Source organism: Microcebus murinus, chromosome 20 (genome assembly GCF_040939455.1).
Source record: "Microcebus murinus isolate Inina chromosome 20, M.murinus_Inina_mat1.0, whole genome shotgun sequence".
Classification (NCBI taxonomy): domain Eukaryota; kingdom Metazoa; phylum Chordata; class Mammalia; order Primates; family Cheirogaleidae; genus Microcebus; species Microcebus murinus.
Window position 1 is genome coordinate 19,934,036 of NC_134123.1, and position 21,022 is coordinate 19,955,057.

General features: G+C 39.8%; 1 protein-coding gene and 1 non-coding gene across 6 annotated transcripts in view; both read left to right on the top strand.

Annotated features, from left to right (window-relative positions):
• NFATC3 (nuclear factor of activated T cells 3) overlaps positions 1-21,022 on the top strand; it is a 117,678-nt gene that overhangs the window by 86,167 nt on the left and 10,489 nt on the right. Inside the window, exon 10 of one of the 5 annotated variants that reach the window (XM_012742321.3) lies at positions 17,666-17,769. The exons of the other annotated variants lie outside the window; for them this stretch is intronic. Within the exon in view, the coding sequence (XP_012597775.2) occupies positions 17,666-17,766 (101 nt within the window). The 3' untranslated portion in view covers positions 17,767-17,769. The remainder of the gene's footprint in view (positions 1-17,665; positions 17,770-21,022) is intronic. 5 annotated transcript variants of the gene reach the window in all.
• Positions 7,777-7,940, top strand: LOC142862968 (U1 spliceosomal RNA). The gene has a single exon (XR_012913861.1). It is a non-coding gene; the product is annotated as a U1 spliceosomal RNA (small nuclear RNA).

Here is a 21,022-nt window from a genome sequence, read left to right on the forward strand (position 1 = left end):
TCTCATTGCCACCCATCAGGGGAGTTGATAGAAGTTCAGTGATGCTAAACAGTAATTAAAGAAGAGGAGGAAAGGAGCTGGGTGTGATAGTATGTGCCTGTACAAGCTACTTGGGAGGCTGAGACAGGAGGATTGCTTGAGCCAAGGAGTTCAAGTCCAGTCTGGGCAATATAGCAAGACTCTATCTCTAAAAAAATTAAAAAGTTCGGCCGGGCGCTGTGGCTCACGCCTGTAATCCTAGCTCTTGGGAGGCCGAGGCGGGCGGATTGCTCAAGGTCAGGAGTTCGAAACCAGCCTGAGCAAGAGCGAGACCCCGTCTCTACTATAAATAGAAAGAAATTAATTGGCCAACTGATATATATATATATATAAAATTAGCCGGGCATGGTGGCGCATGCCTGTAGTCCCAGCTACTCGGGAGGCTGAGGCAGAAGGATCACTCGAGCCCAGGAGTTTGAGGTTGCTGTGAGCTAGGCTGACGCCACGGCACTCACTCTAGCCTGGACAACAAAGCGAGACTCTGTCTCAAAAAAAAAAAAATTAAAAAGTTTAAAAAATTTAAAAATAGGGCTAGGGTTGGTGGCTCATACCTGTAATCCTAGCACTCCGGGAGACCGAGGTGGGAGGAGTGCTTGAGTTCAGGATTTCAAGACCAACCTGAGCAAGAGCGAGACTTCATCTCTACAAACAAATAATAAATAAATAAAGGGAGGGGGAACTAACATTAACATTACTCCTGGATACCTCAGATTATCGACTGTATGTTTTTTTTTGGTTTTTTTGGGGGGACAGAGTCTCACTTTGTTGCCCAGGCTAAAGTGAGTGCCGTGGCGTCAGCCTGGCTCCCAGCAACCTCAATCTCCTGGGCTCAACGATCCTACTGCCTCAGCCTCCCGAGTAGCTGGGACTACAGGCATGCGCCACCATGCCCGGCTAATTTTTTGTATATATATTTTTACTTGGTCAATTAATTTCTTTCTATTTTTGGTAGAGATGGAGTCTCACTCAGGCTGGTTTCGAACTCCTGACCTTGAGCAATTCGCCCACCTCGGCCTCCCAAAGTGCTAGGATTACAGGCGTGAGCCACCGCACCCAGCCGACTGTATGATTTTTACAAATTGAATTTTTGATGATTAACTTGAGCTCCAAAATGAATTTCTGATATTTGCCAATTGATTCATTGTTTATGGTATTTGGATTTGCCTTTGAAGGTAAAATTTTTAGAGGCTTAGAAAATCCTGAAGTTCTGCAAAGTCTTAGTGTAAATTCATAAAATAAAATTTCAAAAACTCACATATCTCATAGTTCCTGAATTCCATAACACTTGAATCTGTCCTTTCTGGTTAACTTTAATAGTAAGTCATAGAGCTGAGCGTGGTCGCATATGCCTGTGGTTCTAGCTACTCAGGAGACTGGGCCCAGGGTTTCAAGGCCAGCCTCAACAATGTATGAGATCACATCTCTCTCTCTTTTTTTTAAAGTCATATTACATACCACAAAGGATTAGAAGCAATTAAAATGAACTTTGCAGTTAGGCTGAGCGCAGGTTTTATATTAACTTTTCTATATTAAGTCCAAAGTAATTTTTACTCTACAACCAGAGAACATAAGTAATTTTTAAAAAATGAGTGCTATACTAGTTAAATATACTTCTCATCTAATCCTGATAACTTTTGTTAATCCTATTTCTGTTTTATGTTTATTTATCCCCTTTTAACCAAATTAAAAATTAAAACACAAAAAATTATTTTTATTTTTGAGATTTTTAAGTAAGATGGAGTCTTGTAGGAAACATTCAAGTCTTAGTTGACTGTTATATTTATAAATGTGGACATTGCTAGGCACAGTGGTGCATACCTGTAGTCCCAGCTATACAGGAGGCTGAGGCAGGAAGATGTGACTTTAAGCCACCCAGTTTGGGCAATGTATCAAGACCCTCCCTATTGCATGAAAAAAAAAAAAAAAGAAGAAGAAGAAATGTGGACATTAACATCTTAATTGTATTGTAAATTTAGTGATATGTGATAGAGAAAATATTAGTGTACCTCAGCTCAGAAATGCAGGAGTTATTACAGACTGGATATATTCTAATATAGTTCCTTAATTTTATGGATAAAGAGTCTGAGTTTTACACAGAGCCTAAGGTATTCATCTAGGGTAAATTAGTTAATGGCAGAATAAAGGCTAAAACCCAAGTTCCCTGACTCTAGAAGTTTTTCCAATATCTGCAATCATGTTTCTAATCAGTCTGGGTTGAAGCTTTACAGTGGGTATAGAACAGACAGAATACATGAAAGAAAATGCCATTTTTCCATAGAGCCTTGGTTTGTGAGGAGGGCTAGAACAATCTTAAGATTATAGATTCTCAGTATTAGATGAAGTTTCAAAGGCTCTCTACTCCATCCTCTTTCATGTTGGAGTTCACACTCTCATATTCTTAGTGATATTGTAGAAGAGTGTGTCCCTTCCACTCTAGCTTCTTTGGAACATCTCAGAGTCTTTTGAGTTCTAGCTGCCCTTCTTGTTTTATGTGGACTCTGATGTCTCTGGAGTCATGTAGAACAGATTTAATCTTCCTTCTGTAATAGACCTTCACATGTGTGAAACCTTGATCTCTTTCCCAGTCTTAAAAACTCTCCAGCAACTTTATCCTTCACTTACCAACACGGAAGTTCTCCTCTGCTTGAACTTTGATGTTTTTAGATTTCTTTTCATAGTGCAGTATGCAAAAGGGAACACATTCTAGCCAGCTCAGTGTAGGTTAGGACTGTCACCTTCCCTGTTCAGAAGACTTTATTAGTATATCAGTATATCTGGAGTGGTCAGGGCATTTTCTTAGCTCCATTGTACTCTCAGTTTAGTGAGTCATAATTGTGCAAAGTGACATCTTTGCTCCACTCCCTGCCATGGGTTTTTGCATATTTTTTTGGAGGGGAACCAAAGACTAAACTTTATAATTACCCTTGCTTTGTTACATCGACATGTTGTTGGCCTGGCATATCAACTGTCTAAGCTCAGAAGAGTCCCCAAAGCATTCCTCTGTCTCAGAGTAGTACAGAGTTCTCTCTACGGGGATTTTCCTTGGGGTAATAACAGCAGTAGAACACTGACCTTTAAGCAGTGTTCTCTTTCAAGTAGTTCCCTTGGAAGGTTGTAATATATACTTATTCAACCAAGGCATAGTTCAAGACTATTTTGCTTTTATGTTCTATAGCTATCAAATTATCAATGAGTTTTTACTCATATATTACAGTTTGTATGCCTGGGACTGCAATTTTTCCTAAACATTTCTGCACCTTATGGTGTTTATGCCCCAGTTTTTAGACCAAATGATTCAACATTATATTAGCTGATTTTATGACAAATGTAGAAATTAGCACAGCTGTGTTTTAAACATTTTAATTGGGATTATATTCAGTGTGGTAGTGATTCTGTTTAAAAAGAGGGGATGGAGATTATAGTATTGTGAAACTAGTCTGTCTTAGACGTTTAAATACAGGTCCATTTAATTTGTAATTGAGCTAACCGAATCCTGTTACAATGTTCCATTAGAGTCCCCCAGTTCCCACTTGTCTTCCTTTGTTCACAAACTAACAGAGCCACAGCTGTAGCTCTTCAGCACAGAACAGGATGCATGTTAAATATAGCCTGACCTGCTGCTGCAGTGAAAACTGACACTGCCACTTCTAAGCTCTGTGCAGTGACATGCTGATCCTGAATGTAGGGCAATTGCTAATTCAACAGTAAACAGGGACTCTAGACATGACCTCAGCGTCTTCAGTTCTATATGTAAATGACAAGCAGAAAAGCCTGCTTTAAAGTATGCCTTTTTTAAATCAAGGGAATGATAAACACAACATTCAAGTGGTTACCTGGATGAGGTAGGCAGGAGGCTGGTATACAGGAGAAACAGAGAGGTAAATATTATTGTCAAGTGTTCTGTTGCACCTGTGGATAGTGGTTTCACTAGTGTTTATTATATTTGAATAAAAAAAAGCCATGAGAGTGTGTCATGAATGAGGTATTATAATTAATCCACTTATGGGCATTGGGGGGGAGGGAGGTAGATAATACTGAGCTTTCTCTTTTATACTGGGACACTGGGTAACTCATGAATCCTCTTTTGGGAAGCATGCGTATACCTCAAACATATTTAGGATAAATAATTCCAAAGGCTGAAAAGTTCCGTAAAGTGCCCATGTAGGCTTAGGATTGAGGCTTATGCAGGATGGACCATGATGGAGATTCAGGATCATAAACATACAATAAGAAAAATTAATTTTCAGACCCAGTGAAGAAAGAGCAAGCATTTGAGATCTTTTATTTTTTATATATCAAGTATGTTTATCTTCACAGATATAAATTAGTTATATCCAGGCTGGGCGCGGTGGCTCACGCCTGTAATCCTACCCTGATCTCTGCTAAAAATAGAAAAATTAGCCAGGCGCAGTGGTTCATGCCTATAGTCCCCATTACTTGGGGGAGGCTGAAGCAGGAGGATCACTTAAGCCTGAGAGTTTGAGATTCCCGTGAGCTATGATGATGCCACTGCACACTAGTAGGATCAACAAAGCAAGATTCTGTCTCAAAAAAACAATTGTATATATTTTTTGAGTGTTTTTGAACAAAAATGTTTTCTTTGAATCAATTTGACTTTAACATTTATACAAGCTGAGGAAAATCCAAGAGAGGTTAATACTAAATAACCAGCATATCAAAAGTCTTCAGGCCCGGCACAGTGGCTCATGCCTATAATCCTAGCACTCTGGGAGGCCGAGGCAGGAGGATTGCTTAATGTCAGGAGTTTTGAGACCAGCCTGAGCAAGAGCGAGATCCCATCTCTACTAAAAATAGAAAAAAATTAGCTGGGTGTGGTGGCACATGCCTATAATGCCAGCTACTCAGGAGGCTGAGGCAGGAGAATTGCTTGAGCCCAAAGTTTGAGATTGCTGTGAGCTAGGCTAACGCCATGCCACTGTAGCCCATCTCAAAAAAAAAAAAGTCTTCAAAATATATATTTAAGGGGCAGATACAGTGGCTGACACTTCTCATCCCAGCACTTTGGGAGGCCAAAGTGGGGAGGATTGCGTGAGGCCAGAAGTTCAAGACCAGCCTGGGCAACATAGTGAGATTCCCTAGCTTTACAAAAAAGTTTTTAGAAATTTGCTGGATGTGGTGGCACATTCCTGTAGTCCCAGCTACTCCAGAGGCTGAGGCAGGAGGATTACTTGAGCCCAGGAGTTCGATGTTGCAGTGAACTATGGTCATGTCACTGCATTCCAGCCTGGGTAACACAGCAGGACCCTTTTTCTTAAAAAGTATATTTAAAAATAATTAATGAGTTGTGGTAACTGTTTCTTGATAATAAAACATTTTATTGAGCACTGTGCTAGACACTTTGCTAATAGCTCATTAATTTTTCCTAGCAATCTATGAAATGTGAATTATTAGTCATACCTTTATAGATGTGGCTTGGAGAGCTTAAGCACTTCCAGTGTTTTATGGCCACAAATACTGGGGTAGACATTTAAATCCAGGTCTATATGAAATTTAGATGTCTCACATGTGATTAATGGCTTCTAAAATAGCACTCTTCCTCCTTCTCTCTCTCTCTCTCTCTTTCTCTCTCTCTCTCTCTCTATATATATATGTATATATATATATATATATATATATAGTTTTTTTTTTTTTTTTAGACCAGGAGTTCTCACTAAAGGAAGAACCAGGGTTTCACTCTGTTGCCTGGGGTAGATAGAGTACAGTGGCATCATCATATCTCATTGCAAGCTCAAACTCCTGGTCTCCAGTGATCTTCTTGCCTCCCTAGCCTGCCAAGTAGCTGGGACTATAGGCACATGCCACCACGCATGGCAAATTTTTCTGTTTTTTGTAGAGACAGAGTCTCACTATGTTGCTCAGGCACAGGGTCTCACTACAGTGCTCAAGTGATCTTCCCACTTTGACCTCCCAAAGTGGTAGGATTACAGGTGTGAGCTACCACACTGAGCCTAAAATAGCTATAATTTATATAATTTTCTCTGTAAACACAATAGTATAGTAATTTTCTTTTTTTTTTTTTTTTTTTTTTTTTTAGAGGGAAAAAAACACAGGAAAATAGTATAGTAATTTTCTAATGTCTGCCATGTGTAAGGTGACAAAACCAGTGTCTGTTTTTCTGAGTTCTTTTGAAGATGGATTATTCACAGGGATACTATATTGGAACTCCTGGGCTCAAGTGATTCTCCTACCTCAGCCTCCCAAGTAGCTGGGACTGTAAGCATGCACCACTGTGCTAAGCTTTGAAATGAGAGATAAATTACTTAATTTTAGACTCAGTAGTTAAACTAAAGCTTTTGTGGTTTGGTGGCTTGGTGGTAATTCTTTGGCTTGGCCTTCCAAGGTTACTTCTTGCCAGGGATCTTAGCTTTTTTTTTTTTTTTTTTTTTTTTGGAGACAGGGTCCTGCTTTGTGGCACCAACTAGAGTGCAGTGGCATCATTATAGCTCACTGCAACCTTAAACTCCTTGGCTCCTGTGCTCTTCCTGCCTCAGCCTCCCAAGTAGCTGGGACTACAGGTGCACACCACCATGCCTGGGTAATTTTTCTATTTTTTGTAGACAGGGTTTGGCTCTTTGTCAGACTTGTCTCAAACTGCTGGCTTCAAGCCATCTTCTGGCCCTGGTCTTCCAAAGTGCTAGGATTACAGGTGTGAGCCATTGTGCCCGGCTGGATCTTGACTTTTGATAGACTTAGATAAATATACCCAAACAGCTCTTCTCTGTTTAAAAAGATAGATATCTGGCTCTTTTTTGGAGGGGTGCAGGGGGAGACATATCTAAAGCCTAGGCAAGAGGAAAAGTATGAAACAAATTAAGTCCTTGATAATCATATTATGTATTTAATAGCATCTGTGGATTTTATGTAGAATGGAAATTTTAATATAATCATTATTTTTGAATAAGTAATACATTCATATGGTTCAAAATGTCTAAGGTACATAGTGAAAAATCTCTCTTCTAGGTACTCAATTTTCCTCTGTATGGGCAGTTGGAGTTACCAGTATCTTGGCTTTCACTCTAGAGCTATTCTGTGTATTTATAAACAGTTGCATATATGTTTCCCCTTATTTTTACTAGCAGATTATGTATACCATTCTGTACTTTGTTTCTTCCTTGTAATATTGAATCTTGGAGATTATTCTTTAATATAAAAGAACTTCTTTAGAAAATCTTTTTTATTTATTTATTTATTTTTTTGAGACAGAGTCTTACTTTGTTGCTCAGGCTAGAGTGAGTGCCGTGGCGTCAGCCTAGCTCACAGCAACCTCAATCTCCTGGGCTCAAGTGATCCTACTGCCTTAGCCTCCCGAGTAGCTGGGACTACAGGCATGTGCCACCATGCCTGGCTAATTTTTTTCTATATATATTTTCAGTTGGTTAATTAATTTCTTTTATTTTTAGTAGAGATAGGGGTCTCGCTCAGGCTGGTTTCGAACTCCTGACCTTGAGCAATCCGCCCTCCTCGGCCTCCCAGAGTACTAGGATTACAGGCATGAGCCACCGAGCCCGGCCTAGAAAATCTTTATTTAAAGGAATATTCTGGCCGGGCGCAGTGGCTCACGCCTATAATCCTAGCTCTCTGGGAGGCCGAGGAGGGCGGATTGCTTGAGGTCAGGAGTCTGAAACCAGCCTGAGCAAGAGCGAGACCCCGTCTCTACTATAAATAGAAAGAAATTAATTGGCCAACTATTATATATAGAAAAAATTAGCCAGGCATATACTTACCTGGCAGGGGAGATACCATGATCACGAAGGTGGTTTTCCCAGGGCGAGGCTTATCCATTGCACTCCGGATGTGCTGACCGCTGCGATTTCCCCAAATGTGGGAAACTCGACTGCATAATTTGTGGTAGTGGGGGACTGCGTTCGCGCTTTCCCCTGTTTAAAAAAAAAAAAAAAAAAATTAGCCAGGCATGGTGGCGCATGCCTGTAGTCCCAGCTACTCGGGAGGCTGAGGCAGCAGGATTGCTTGAGCCCAGGAGTTTGAGGTTGCTGTGAGCTAGGCTGACGCCACAGCACTCACTCTAGCTTGGGCAACAAAGCGAGACTCTGTCTCAAAAAATAAATGAATGAATGAATGAATGAATGAATATTCCATAAAATATTCTATAAAATGATCTATTGTATAGATATACCATTACCTGTTAACAGGTACAGTGAATAGCTTTTTACATTTGTCTTTTCACACCTATTTACAGAATGTCTTTACATTCCTCGAAGTGAAAGATTGCCAAATTGTTCTTCCTAAAGGTTTTATCAGTTTACATTGTTGCTGGCATTATAAGAGAGTGCCTATTTCCCTATACCAGGGGTGGGGAACCTACGGCCTTAAGGCTATATGTGGCCTTCTAGGTCCTTAAGTGGGGCCTTTTGATTGACCCCAAATTTTACAGAACAAATTCTTTTATTTTTATTAATACTTTTTAGTTCATCTTTTATATTTTTATTTAATTTTCAAAATGAATGCAATTAAAATACCAAAGAATAAAATAAGTTTCAACCAAATAATCCTCCCAGACTCACTGGCACAAATAGAACATTAGTAAGCCATAAAGGCTAAATTGAGGGCTGCTGTGCTTATGATTTAGTTCTAACTTTCCCTGCCTGACTGGTGCCAGTACTGCGCAAGGCTGGTTGGTGAGAGTTTATGGGGGTCGAATATGCTAGTCTGTTACCAGCTTTTGACAGCAGCTCACTGTGTTTCCTTTTGAACTGGAATTTGTGATTAGTTGCATAGTTCGACAGTATTTTTTAATTATGTCTGCTTAACAGCCCATCATGTCAAAGATGACCAAGAGAACACTGAAGGAAGAAAATAGATTTTTTAATGAGGATTGGGAATTATTGCAATATTATCTGGTTTCTGCTAAAGATGATTTGCTTGCTTTGTGATACTACAGTATCAACATTAACAAAATTCAGTGTTCATCAGCATTATAACACTCATAAGGAACACAAATATTTTAAATTAGAGGGAGAGGCACAAAAGGATGTATTGTAGAAATTAAAGGATGAAAAGCAAAAGCAAAGGCAGTTCTTTCAAGCAGTAATAAGACCTGGAAATAATGCTACTGGAAATAAGCAACTTAAAAAGTAGCTCATATACTTGGAAAAAAAGGGAATCCATTCAGTAATGCAGAAATTGTGAAAGAATGCATTGTTGAAGTTGTAGAATGCTTAGACTCCGATAACATTTCAAAGCACAAACAAATGCCTCTATTGAGGAGAACCATAACTCATCGGCAGCATGAATTAGCCTTCAACTTAATGGAATAACTTCATGTAGTACTTCAAAAGGAAAATACATATTATTCAATTGCTTTGGATGAATCAGCTGATACTACTGACTTGGTACAGGTTTTATACTTCATTCAGGTCATAACAAGATTTTCTTTGCTATGAAGAGTTACTCACTTTGGGCACGCTTGTGAACAGAACATGGAGAATGGATATCTTAAACAACTTTCAAGATAAATGTCATGAAGTTGGAATCCATTTGGTACATTTAGTGAATGTATGTACAGTGTGCCTTCCATGACAGAAAAAAATGAACAGATTTTGCACAGATTTTAAAAAGTATTAACAGGCCGGGCGCTGTGGCTCACGCCTGTAATCCTAGCTCTTGGGAGGCCGAGGCGGGCGGATTGCTCAAGGTCAGGAGTTCGAAACCAGCCTGAGCAAGAGCGAGACCCCGTCTCTACTATAAATAGAAAGAAATTAATTGGCCAACTGATATATATATAAAAAATTAGCCGGGCATAGTGGCGCATGCCTGTAGTCCCAGCTACTCGGGAGGCTGAGGCAGAAGGATCACTGGAACCCAGGAGTTTGAGGTTGCTGTGAGCTAGGCTGACGCCACGGCACTCACTCTAGCCTGGACAACAAAGCGAGACTCTGTCTCAAAAAAAAAAAAAAAAAAAAAAAAAAAGTATTAACAGATTTGGTCAGGTGCTCACACCTTTAGTAATCCACCTCTGGGAGGCCGAGGTGGGAGGATCACTCTAGGTCAGGAGTTCGAGACGAGCCTGAGCAAGAGTGAGACCCAGTCTCTACTAAAAAAATAGAAAGAAATTAGCTGGACAACTAAAATATAAATATAAATGTGTGTGTGTGTGTGTGTGTGTGTGTATTAGCTGGGCATGATGGCACATGCCTGTAGTCTCAGCTATGCAAGAGGCTGAGGCAGTAGGATTGCTTGAGCCCAGGAGTTTGAGGTTGCTGTGAGCTAGGCTAACACAGCACTCGAGCCTGGGCAAGAGAGTGAGACTCTGTCTCAAAAAAAAAAAAAAAAGTATTGGCCGGGCGCGGTGGCTCACGCCTGTAATCCTAGCACTCTGGGAGGCCGAGGCGGGTGGATTGTTCGAGGTTAGAAGTTCGAAACCAGCCTGAGCAAGAGCGAGACCCCGTCTCTGCTATAAATAGAAAAAAATTAATTGGCCAACTAACATATATAGAAAAAAATTAGCTGGGCATGGTGGCACATGCCTGTAGTCCCAGCTACTCGGGAGGCTGAGGCAGTAGGATCACTTGAGCCCAGGAGTTTGAGGTTGCTGTGAGCTAGGCTGATGCCACTGCACTCACTCTAGCCTGGGCAACAAAGCGAGACTCTGTCTCAAAAAGAAAAAAAAAAGTATTAACAGATCCAGATGCTCTCATTTCATTGTATCTTGCATCAGCAAAATCTCTGTGCTAAAGCTACTATTTTAAGTGACACTTTGCAACATATATAACTATGTTCCTGCTAATGCAACACTTGCACATGGCATTGTCAGTTTTGTAACATGCTAAAGTTGAACCATGAGATGTTCAGCGTGGATTTGCCCTATCATTCTAAAGTGCATTGACTATTGCAGGGACAGGTGTCAGCCAAAATACTATCTCTGTGAGAACAGATAGTTAGATTTTATGAAGAACAGAATCAGTGATGTGAATTAGTGAAAGAAGATTTCTATAGGAGTGCAGCATTTCTGTGTTATACCATGTCAAATCAAAACAATTTGGGTATTTTTTTGCAAGGTAAAACAAAGTATACATATGGTATGTGGCAAAAGAATCCAAGCATTTCTAAAGAAGCCATCTTTTTTCAAAACACTTCTTCAAAAGGAAATTTCAGATGAACATTTTCTCCAGTTAGCAAAGGTTATTAATGAGCAGGATGATACATGTGAATCATTTGAAGAATACGCAGCTGTTGTAGACCAATTAATTGGAGAATACTATGAAAGATTCACTGACTTTGAGAATCATGGTGTCACACTCAAATTAGCATTTCAGTCCCACTTAGTTGATATCACCAAGGCATCTAAAGAACTACAGATGAAATTGAGTTCTCAGTAGATTACATTTTAAAGTCATTGTTTGATGCTAAGAAAGATCCAGTTGAAATGTGGAAAAATGTAGTAGAATACCCACGCCTTTGACAACATACCTGAAAAATGCTTTCTTGCTTTTCAACCACTGATTGCTGCAAAACTGTATTCTCTCCTACCTAACCCAAATCAAGATGCCCTTAAGGTCATGAATGTCTGATACCCATCTAGAGGATCAACTGAAACTGCAGACCTCCCTGCTGCAACTGAATATTCAGATGGTTTCTAACAAAAAGCAGACACAACAAAGTCATTAAAAAGTTAGTTAACTTTAAGATTAACAAATAGTTTTCATTTTTTGAAATTGTTAAGTAAATTGTAGTTAGATGTTTATAAAATAATGTACATTTTTAAGTATATCCAACTGAATTTCTTGAATGTGGCCTTATTTGATTGCAGCTGAATTAATGTGGCCTTCCAACATGAAAAGGTTCCCTACCCCTGCCCTGTACCTTCACCAACCCATTCTGTTATCAAATGTCTTATTATGTGCCAGTAGGATAAGTAGAAATAGCTTCTTGGTATAGTTGTGAGGTTTTTTGTTTTTTATTTTTTGAGACAGAATCTCACTCTGTCGCCCAAGCCAGAAGGCAGTGGCATCATCATAGCTCACTGCAATCTCAAACTCCTGGGATCAAGTGATCCTCCTGCCTCGGCCTCCCAGAATGCTAGGATTATAGGCATGAGCCACTGTGCCTGCCTCAGTATAGTTTTAATTTACATTTCACTTATGAGTAAGGTTGTTTGCCTTTTTATATGCTTAAGGGAAAAATCTTTGGTCACCAACCTTTATCTCTGTTTTTATTTGCTTACTTTTTTTTTTTTTTTTTCTATATATATTAGTTGGCCAATTAGTTTCTTTCTATTTATAGTAGAGACGGGGTCTCGCTCTTGCTCAGGCTGGTTTCGAACTCCTGACCTCGAGCAATCCGCCCGCCTCGGCCTCCCAGAGAGCTAGGATTACAGGCGTGAGCCACCGCGCCCGGCCTATTTGCTTACTTTTCTATTAGGTTATTAATCCTCCTCTTATTAATTTATAGAAGCCCTTTATTATGTTCATTAGCTCAACTTAGGTATGAGTTATAAATTTTTCCCCTCAATGTGTCATGGCTTTTGCTATGAGAATTTTTTTACATTTATATAAGTTATCAATCTTTTATTTTGTCAGTTTGAGTAATAATTGTATTTTTATGAAACATTATAGAGTACCTATACTATATTTCAGAAGATGCTCCCCTCTGAGAAAATAAGTAAACCAATTCAGAAGGGCTAAACAATTTATGATTGGTCCCCAATCCAGTAAGTGTTGAAAAGATTCCAAAGCCTATATTTTCATATACATAGGTCATTGCCATGTTTGTATAAACCAAAAACATCTATATATTGATAAGGTGGCTAAAGTAAACAGCTTGGTCAACTGAGGAAGTAGCTTGGACAAGTGGGGAAATTTCATTTGTCTTTCCCCAAACATATTTCAGGACTTGTAAATATTTAACTCATTTTTTTAAACTTTGAAACAAAAGGAACAGACTCTGTACCCAAAGTTAGAAATTGTAAAAGAGGGATTTATAAAAGTCCTCCAGGTCTTTTAGTTAATGATTAGAGCTATGAAAACCTAATTCAGTCATTTCACACAATGTTCTCCCATGAGAAAACCCAAAGTTTATTAGTTTTTAAACAAAATTTTAATTTTTTTTTTTAAAAGACCAGGTCTCGCACTGTCACCCAGGCTAGAATGCTCACAGTTCACTACAATCTCGAATTCCTGGGCTAAAGTGATTCTCCTGCATCAGCCTCCAGGGTAGCTGGGACTACAGGCACACATCACCCATGCCCAGCTAACTTTGAAATTTTTTGTAGTAGCAATGGTATCTCGCTTATGTTGCCCAGGGTGTTCTTGAACTCCTGGCCTCAAGCTGTCCTCCCACCTTGACCTCTCAAAGTGCTGGCATTAAATGTGTGAGCCACCACGCCTGGCCTAAACAAATTTTTGATTGTGGTAAAATATATATAACATAAAATTTACCATTTTAACTATTTTCAGTGCATAGTTAACTGACATTAAATACATTCACAATATTGTGTAACTGCTGCCCCTATCTATTTTCAGGACTTTATCACCCGAACAATCTATACCCATTAGCAATAACTCTTCATTTTCTCCCAACCTCAGCCCATGGTAACCTCTACTCTACTTTCTGTCTCTATGAACTTCCCTACTCTAGGTATCTCATATAAGTGGGATCTTATAATATTTGTCCTTTTTTGTCTGGCTTATTTCACTTAGCATAATGTTTTCATGGTTTATTCATATTGTAAGCATACATCAGAATTATGTTTTTTGGATGAATAATATTTCATTGTGTGTACATACCATGTTTTGTTTAAATATTCATCTGTTGAAAGACATTTGGGTTGTTTCCACCTTTTGGTTATTGTGAATAATGCTGCTGTTTGGTGCACATTGGTATACAACTTTCTGTTTGAGTCTCTGTTTTCAGTTCTATTGGGTATATCTAGGAGTAGAATTACTAGGTCATATGGTAAGGTAATTCTATGTTCAACTTTTTTTTTTTTTTTTTTTTTTTGAGACAGAGTCTCACTTTGTTGTCCAGGCTAGAGTGAGTGCCGTGGCGTCAGCCTAGCTCACAGCAACCTCAAACTCCTGGGCTCAAGTGATCCTCCTGCCTCAGCCTCCCGAGTAGCTGGGACTACAGGCATGCGCCACCATGCCCGGCTAATTTTTTATATATATATCAGTTGGCCAATTAATTTCTTTCTATTTATAGTAGAGACGGGGTCTCGCTCTTGCTCAGGCTGGTTTTGAACTCCTGACCTTGAGCAATCCGCCCGCCTCGGCCTCCCAAGAGCTAGGATTACAGGCGTGAGCCACAGCGCCCGGCCTATGTTCAACTTTTTGAGGAACTGCCAAACTGTTTTGTTTGGCAGCTGTACTATTTAGACTTATAGTACATAAGTGTGTCAGTTTCTCCACATTCTTGCCAACCATGTTATTTTCCTATTTTATTTTATTTTATTTTATTTTTTGAGGTAGAGTATCACTCTGTCACCCCAGGTAGAGTGCAGTAGTGACATCATAGCTCACTGCAACCTCAAACTCCTGGGCTCAAGCAATCCTCTTGCCTCAGTCTCCCAAGTAGCTGGGACTATAGGCATGCACTATGATGCCTGGCTAATTTTTCTATTTTTAGTAGAGACGGGGTCTTGCTCTTACTCAGGCTGGTCTTAAACTGAGCTCAAGCAGTCCTCCCACCTTGGCCTCCCAAAGTGCTAGGAATACAGGTGTGAGCCACACCGCACAGCTCAGCTAATTTTTTTAAAAAAAATTTTTTGTTGCTTTAAAATACTACTTCAAAAAATAAAATAAAATAATTAAAAAAAATTTTTTGTGGGCCGGACGTAGTGGCTCACACCTGTAATCCTAGCACTCTGGGAGGCCGAGGTGGGCGGATTGCTCGAGGTCAGGAGTTCAAAACCAGCTTGAGCAAGACCCTGTCTCTACTAAAAATAGAAAGAAATTAATTGACCAACTAAAAATATACATACAAAAAATTAGCCGGGCACAGTGGTGCATGCCTATAGTCCCAGCTACTCGGGAGGCTGAGGCAGTAGGATCGCTTGAGCCCAGGAGATTGAGGTTGCTGTGAGCTAGGCTGATGCCACAGCACTCACTCTAGCCTGGGCAACAAAGTGAGACTCTGTCTCTAAAAAAAAATTTTTTTTTTTGTAGAGAAAGGGTCTCCCTGTTGCCCAGGCTGGTCTCGAACTCCTGGCCTCAAGTGAGTCTCTTGCCTTGGCCACCTAAAGTGCTAGGGTTACAGGCATGAGCCACTGCCCCCACCTATATGTAGATTCTTCAGAGTTTTATATGTATAAGATTATGTAATTTGTGAACAGAGATAATTTTACCTCTTCCGTTCCAATTTGAATGCCTTTTATTTCTTTTTCTAACCTAATTGCTCTGGGTAGACCTTCCAGTACTAGATTGAATAGAAGTGACAAAAGTGGGCATCCTTTCCTTGTCTGTAATCTTAGGGAAAAAGCCTTTGACCATTGAATATGATATTAGCTGTCAGTTTTTCACATACGGCCTTTGTCATGTTGAGGAAATTCCTTCTATTCTTAGTTTATTCAGTGTTTTTATCCTGAAAGAACATTGAATTTTGACAAGTGCTTTTCTGCATCAGTTGAGATGATCATGTGGGTTTTCTTTCTTCATTTTATTAATGTGGTTTATTACATTGATTGATTTTTGTATGTTGAACCATCCTTGCATTCTGGGAATAAAACCCACTTGGTCATGATGTACAATCCTTTTCATATGCTGCTGAATTCAATTTGCTAGTTTGTGGAGGATTTTTGCATCTATAATCATAAACAGTATTTTATAGTTTTCTTGTAGTACCTTCGTCTGACTTTGGTATCAGGGTAATGCTGGCCTTACAAGGAGTGGGAAGTGTTCCTTCCTTTTTAATCTTTCGGAAGAGTTTCAGAAGCATTGGTGTTTATTCTTTTATAAATGTTTGGTCAAAGTTTTTGTGATCAAGAGTGAGGTATTTCTTGGAAGTGTTACCAGTGCTTCAAGGAACTAGAAGGATGTCTATAGGACTGTAAGTTTCCATTAAGCACAGTCAAATCTACCATTAAATCAGTCAACTTACAAAAGCCCCCACAGTGTCTGTTAACCTTTTAGCTTTGTTCTTGATATTCTTTCTTCTATTTTATAAGTTCATTAACCTGAAATCACATATTCTGTACCTTCGAGTCTATTTTGGAGGATTCAGTTGTGGAGATTGGGCACCCTCAAAAAGGATTCTTAAGCTTAAGGCAGAAAAATTTTGCCTAAGCAAAATATTTCTGGATTTTGTATTATTTTTAGTGAGGGTACAGTTTGTACAAATTGTCTCCTTGTTTATTTTTCCCTTTCCTATGTGCTTAAAATGAGGGTTTTAATTAGTGTTCACAAAGACTACATACAGATTTTTCCCTTCTAAGATTAGGTCCTTTTGTTTGATGCTATAAATAATTCCTTATAGGCAAAAGGAGGAGGGTTTCTCTTCTGTTATTGTATCCTAGACTCTAAGTGGGCAACAGAATGCTTCAGCCACTACCACAAAACTGACCAATAGTGACTCTGCTGAGTGCAGTGACTTTTGAACACTTTTTTTTTTTTTAAAGAAACATGGTCTCACTTTATTGCCCAGGCTGAAGTGCAGTGGTATGATCATAGCTTACTGCAGCCTCAAACTCCTGAGCTAAAGCAATCCTCCTGCCTCATCTTCCCGAGCAGCTAGGGCTACAGGTGTGTGCCACCATGCCTGGCTAATTTTTTCTTTTTTCTTTTTTTAGAGACAGGGTCTTGCTGTGTTGCCCAGGCTGATCTCTAACTCTTGGCTTCAAGTGATCCTCCTGCCTCAGCTTCCCAAGTGCTGGAATTAGAGGCCTGAACCACTGTATCCAGCCCACTTTTGAACATTTTTGACAGTTTCCCACAATAAGAAATGCTTTATAATATGACCCAGTCACACACACAAAAGCATATATACTATTAACATGGAATCTCACAAACCAATTCTTAACCTCTTAAAGAGAATGCAGCCTGCTGTCTTTTATTTTGTTCTATTTCCTTCTCTTTTTAAAAATACTGGTTTCAAGTTGCTCAGTTGATTTCATAAATTTATAATGGATGTGAACTTTAGTTTAATAAATATTCCTCTTTGACCCTTAGATTTGATTATACAGATCATTTTCTGGGCTGCTACCCTCACAGAGTTTGACTTGTGGTCTTCAGAGTTTATATTTTTATCAAGAGCCCAGGAGTTTGTATTTTTATTAGGTGTTCAGTTAATTCTGATATAGCGATAGCCAACTATTTGGAAACTACTATTGGATCTAATCTAATAAAAACTAGTTTACTTAAAATTGAATTTATACCTGAAAACTATAATTGTAACTCTTTGAAAGTTATTGCCCTTTTTTTTTTCCAGAAGAGTTATTGCCCTTTTAATTAAAAAAAATCATCCATAACCTAAATTATCTGGACTCAGTATTCATATTATCTAATAAAATGTGGGGAGCCATCTTATGCAGTATTGAGAAGTAAAGGAGAATTAAATTCCTATTGATTATAGAAAAAAACAGGCTGGGCACTGTAGTAGATTAAGTTCACCCTCTGGTATGTTCCATTCGGTAGTGATGTTGTCTTCTTTGACACAGACCAGTTTATGTCTGACTTGGAACACCAGCCATCAGGTTCAGCAGAGAAATGGCCTAACCACAGTGTGCTCTCATGTCCAGCTCCTTTCTGGAGAACCTAGAGGGTGAGTGTTGATTGAAATGTGTCATTGTTTTTGTGCCCAAGTCTGGTATTTGCATGCAGTGGCTGGATTTGCATGTGCTACAGAGGAGGGGTTATGCACGGGCACCTTCTTGGTAGGCCCACCCATTATCTTTGGAGCTATTCTTCAACTGTAAGACTCTCCTTTTTAAATCTAACCACACTAGGCTCTCAGACCTTGCTTATAATTTTAGTCTGGGATTGAATGAAAGGCAAGAGTTTAATTAGATTTACTAAGCTAAAGTAGAGAGAAGTCCCATATATATGAATTCTGTGGCTTCGGTAATGAGTAAATTTGATTGCTGAGCAGTTGCATAAGCTTACTCATTTGTCATCAGGTACTCTTAAGGTTTAATGTGAGGCAGTATGGAATAGAAGTAAAGAAGGAAATTTTATCTATTTTTCAGAGGTAACCCAGAATATTTATCCTTGGCCTGCTTGACCTGTAGGCTCTTCTTTACACTCCTGGTAGTTCATCTGGGGCTCCACTTGGAAGGAAACTATAGTAATGGACCCAGTGTCTATGAGGGAAAGGCTAGGCTTTATAGGTCTCTGGACTCATTAGCCAACCAGGGACAAAGCCTCTCCTCACTGTCACATCGGCTTCATTCTTCAAAGACTCTCAAAGCCACTTAAGAAAGTATGTGACAGTTCCACAGACATGCCTTTAGCAAAAAAAAAAAAGAAAGTATGTGACAGAAATTATAAACATACAGAGCATAATTCCCCAAATTCCATTTGAATTTCATTTTAGAATGAATTTAAGTGGCACATACCTGTAATCCCAGCACTTTGGGAGGCCAGGGTGGGTGGATCATTTGAAGCCAGGAGTTCAAGACCAGCCTGGGCAACACAGCGAGACTATATGTACAAAAAATAAAAAATTAGTGGCGGTGATGGATACTTGTAGTCCCAGCTACTCAGGAGGCTGAGGTAGGAGGATCACTTGAGCCCAGGAGTTCAAGGTTATAATGAGCTATGATCACTGCACTCCATCCTGGGCAACAGAATGAGACCCCATCTCTTAAAAAAAAAAAAATTATATTTGGAAGGGGCCTTAGAAATCTTGTTCACTATCCCAATTTTTTATATTTAGGATTCTGAAGCTTCCTGGTGACCCATCAAACAAGACATCAAAACCCTGGCTTCGGCCGGGCGCGGTGGCTCACGCCTGTAATCCTAGCTCTCTGGGAGGCCGAGGTGGGCGGATTGCTCAAGGTCAGGAGTTCAAAACCAGCCTGAGCAAGAGCAAGACCCCGTCTCTACTACAAATAGAAAGAAATTAATTGGCCAACTAAAAACATATATATAAAAAATTAGCCAGGCATGGTGGCGCATGCCTGTAGTCCCAGCTACTTGGGAGGCTGAGGCAGGAGGATCGCTTGAGCCCAGGAGTTTGAGGTTGCTGTGAGCTAGGCTGATGCCAGGGCACTCTAGCGCAGACAACAATTGAGACCCTGTCTCAAAACAAAAAACAAAAACAAAAAAACCCTGACTTCTCTTAGATGCTGGGCCTATCCTGGTCTCTCATCATTCTCATCTAATCATGAGAGGAGTAGTGACTTAATTTCTGCATGAGTGTATATAAAACTTAGGAGAATTATAACCAGAAAGATTTAAAATAATTTCTTCATGTTGTGGATAAGCAAATCGCTTGTAGAAAGATGAGGTAATTGCCCTAGTCACATCACAAATAAACCAAAACTAAAGCTTATTTCTTCTAGTGTTTAGCCCAGTGTTCTTCCTATGTGTGAAGCAACAGGTTGGTCATTAGTGATCTTGGTAAGAAAGAAGTGTTTCTGTGGAGTGAAGGGCTCAATGGGTGGCTGAGTGAATCAGATATGAGCAGTACAGAATGAGTAGTATAGATAACTCCCTTAATTAAGGTGCTAAATCATAATAGAAAGATATGAAAGAGAATATGGGTTCTAATGTTTTTGTTTGCTTGCTTGCTTTTTTGAGATAGAAAGACTTATCCATATTAAGTGCTGATGAGAAGGGTCTAAGAAGGGAGATGGGCAGATAGAGACTGATTAAAGATATGGAGAGCGGGCTGGAAGCGGTGGCTCACATCTGTAATCCTAGCACTCTGGGAGGCTGAGGCGGGAGGATTGCTTGAGCTCAGGAGTTCACGACTAGCCTGAGCAAGAGCAAGACCCTATCTCTACTAAAAATAGAAAAATTAGCCTGGCATCATAGCATGTGCCTATAGTCCCAGCTACTCAGGAGGCTGAGGCAGGAGAATCGCTTGAGCTCAGGAGTTAGAGGCTGCAGTGAGCTACCATGACACCACTGCACTCTACCCAGGGTGACAGAGCAAGACTCTGTCTCTAAAAAACTAAAACAGATTTGGAGTGTGAAGAAGACTGATGGAGCAAGGTCTTAAAGAGGATCCAGAGCACAGGTGGTAGAATGGGTTGTGTGGATTTATGGCTCTAGAGCTCAGGTTTGGCCTTTAGAAATAATTGATTTGGGAGTCAGCAGTGGACAAGATTATTCAGAAAAAAATGTACAAAGTGAGAAAACAAAACAGGGAAAAGGAATTCTTCTGATAATTCTGAAATGCTTCTGAGTTCCACATCTTAACCCAAATTGAGAAGTGTTTATTTTTTCACATTTCGGTTTTTGCTGATACAAAAGGGTACATGCTGATACTTGAATATACTTTCAAGTACCTGTGTACTGTTTACTCAGCTGGAGATTTAATGTTTGTCTTTGTAGAATGTTTTGAGTTACAGACTTTTCTAGAGGAAAGATCTCTGTGACACTAAGTACAGCGTCATACACAATAGAGCTTTCTTTAAAAGAAAGGAGTCTTGGTCAGGTGCAGTGGCTCACACCTATAATCCCAGCACTTTGGGAGGTCGAGGTGGGATGATCACTTGATCCCATGAGTTTGAGACCAGTCTGGGCAACATAGGGAGACCCCATCGCTACAAAAAAAAATTTAGCCGAACATGGTGGCATGTGCCTATAGTCCTAGCTACTCAGGAGACTGGGGTAAGAGGATTGCTTAAACCCAGGAGTTGGAGGCTACAGTATTTTATGATCACACCACTGCAACCTAACCTAGGTGACAGAGCAAGACCCTGTCTCTAAAGAAACAAACACACACGAAAAAGAAAGGAGGTAGGGTGCAATAGCTCGTGCCTGTAATCCTAGCACTCTGGGAGGCTGAGGCAGGAGGATTATTTGAACTCAGGAGTTGGAGACCAGCCTGAGCAAGAGACCCCATC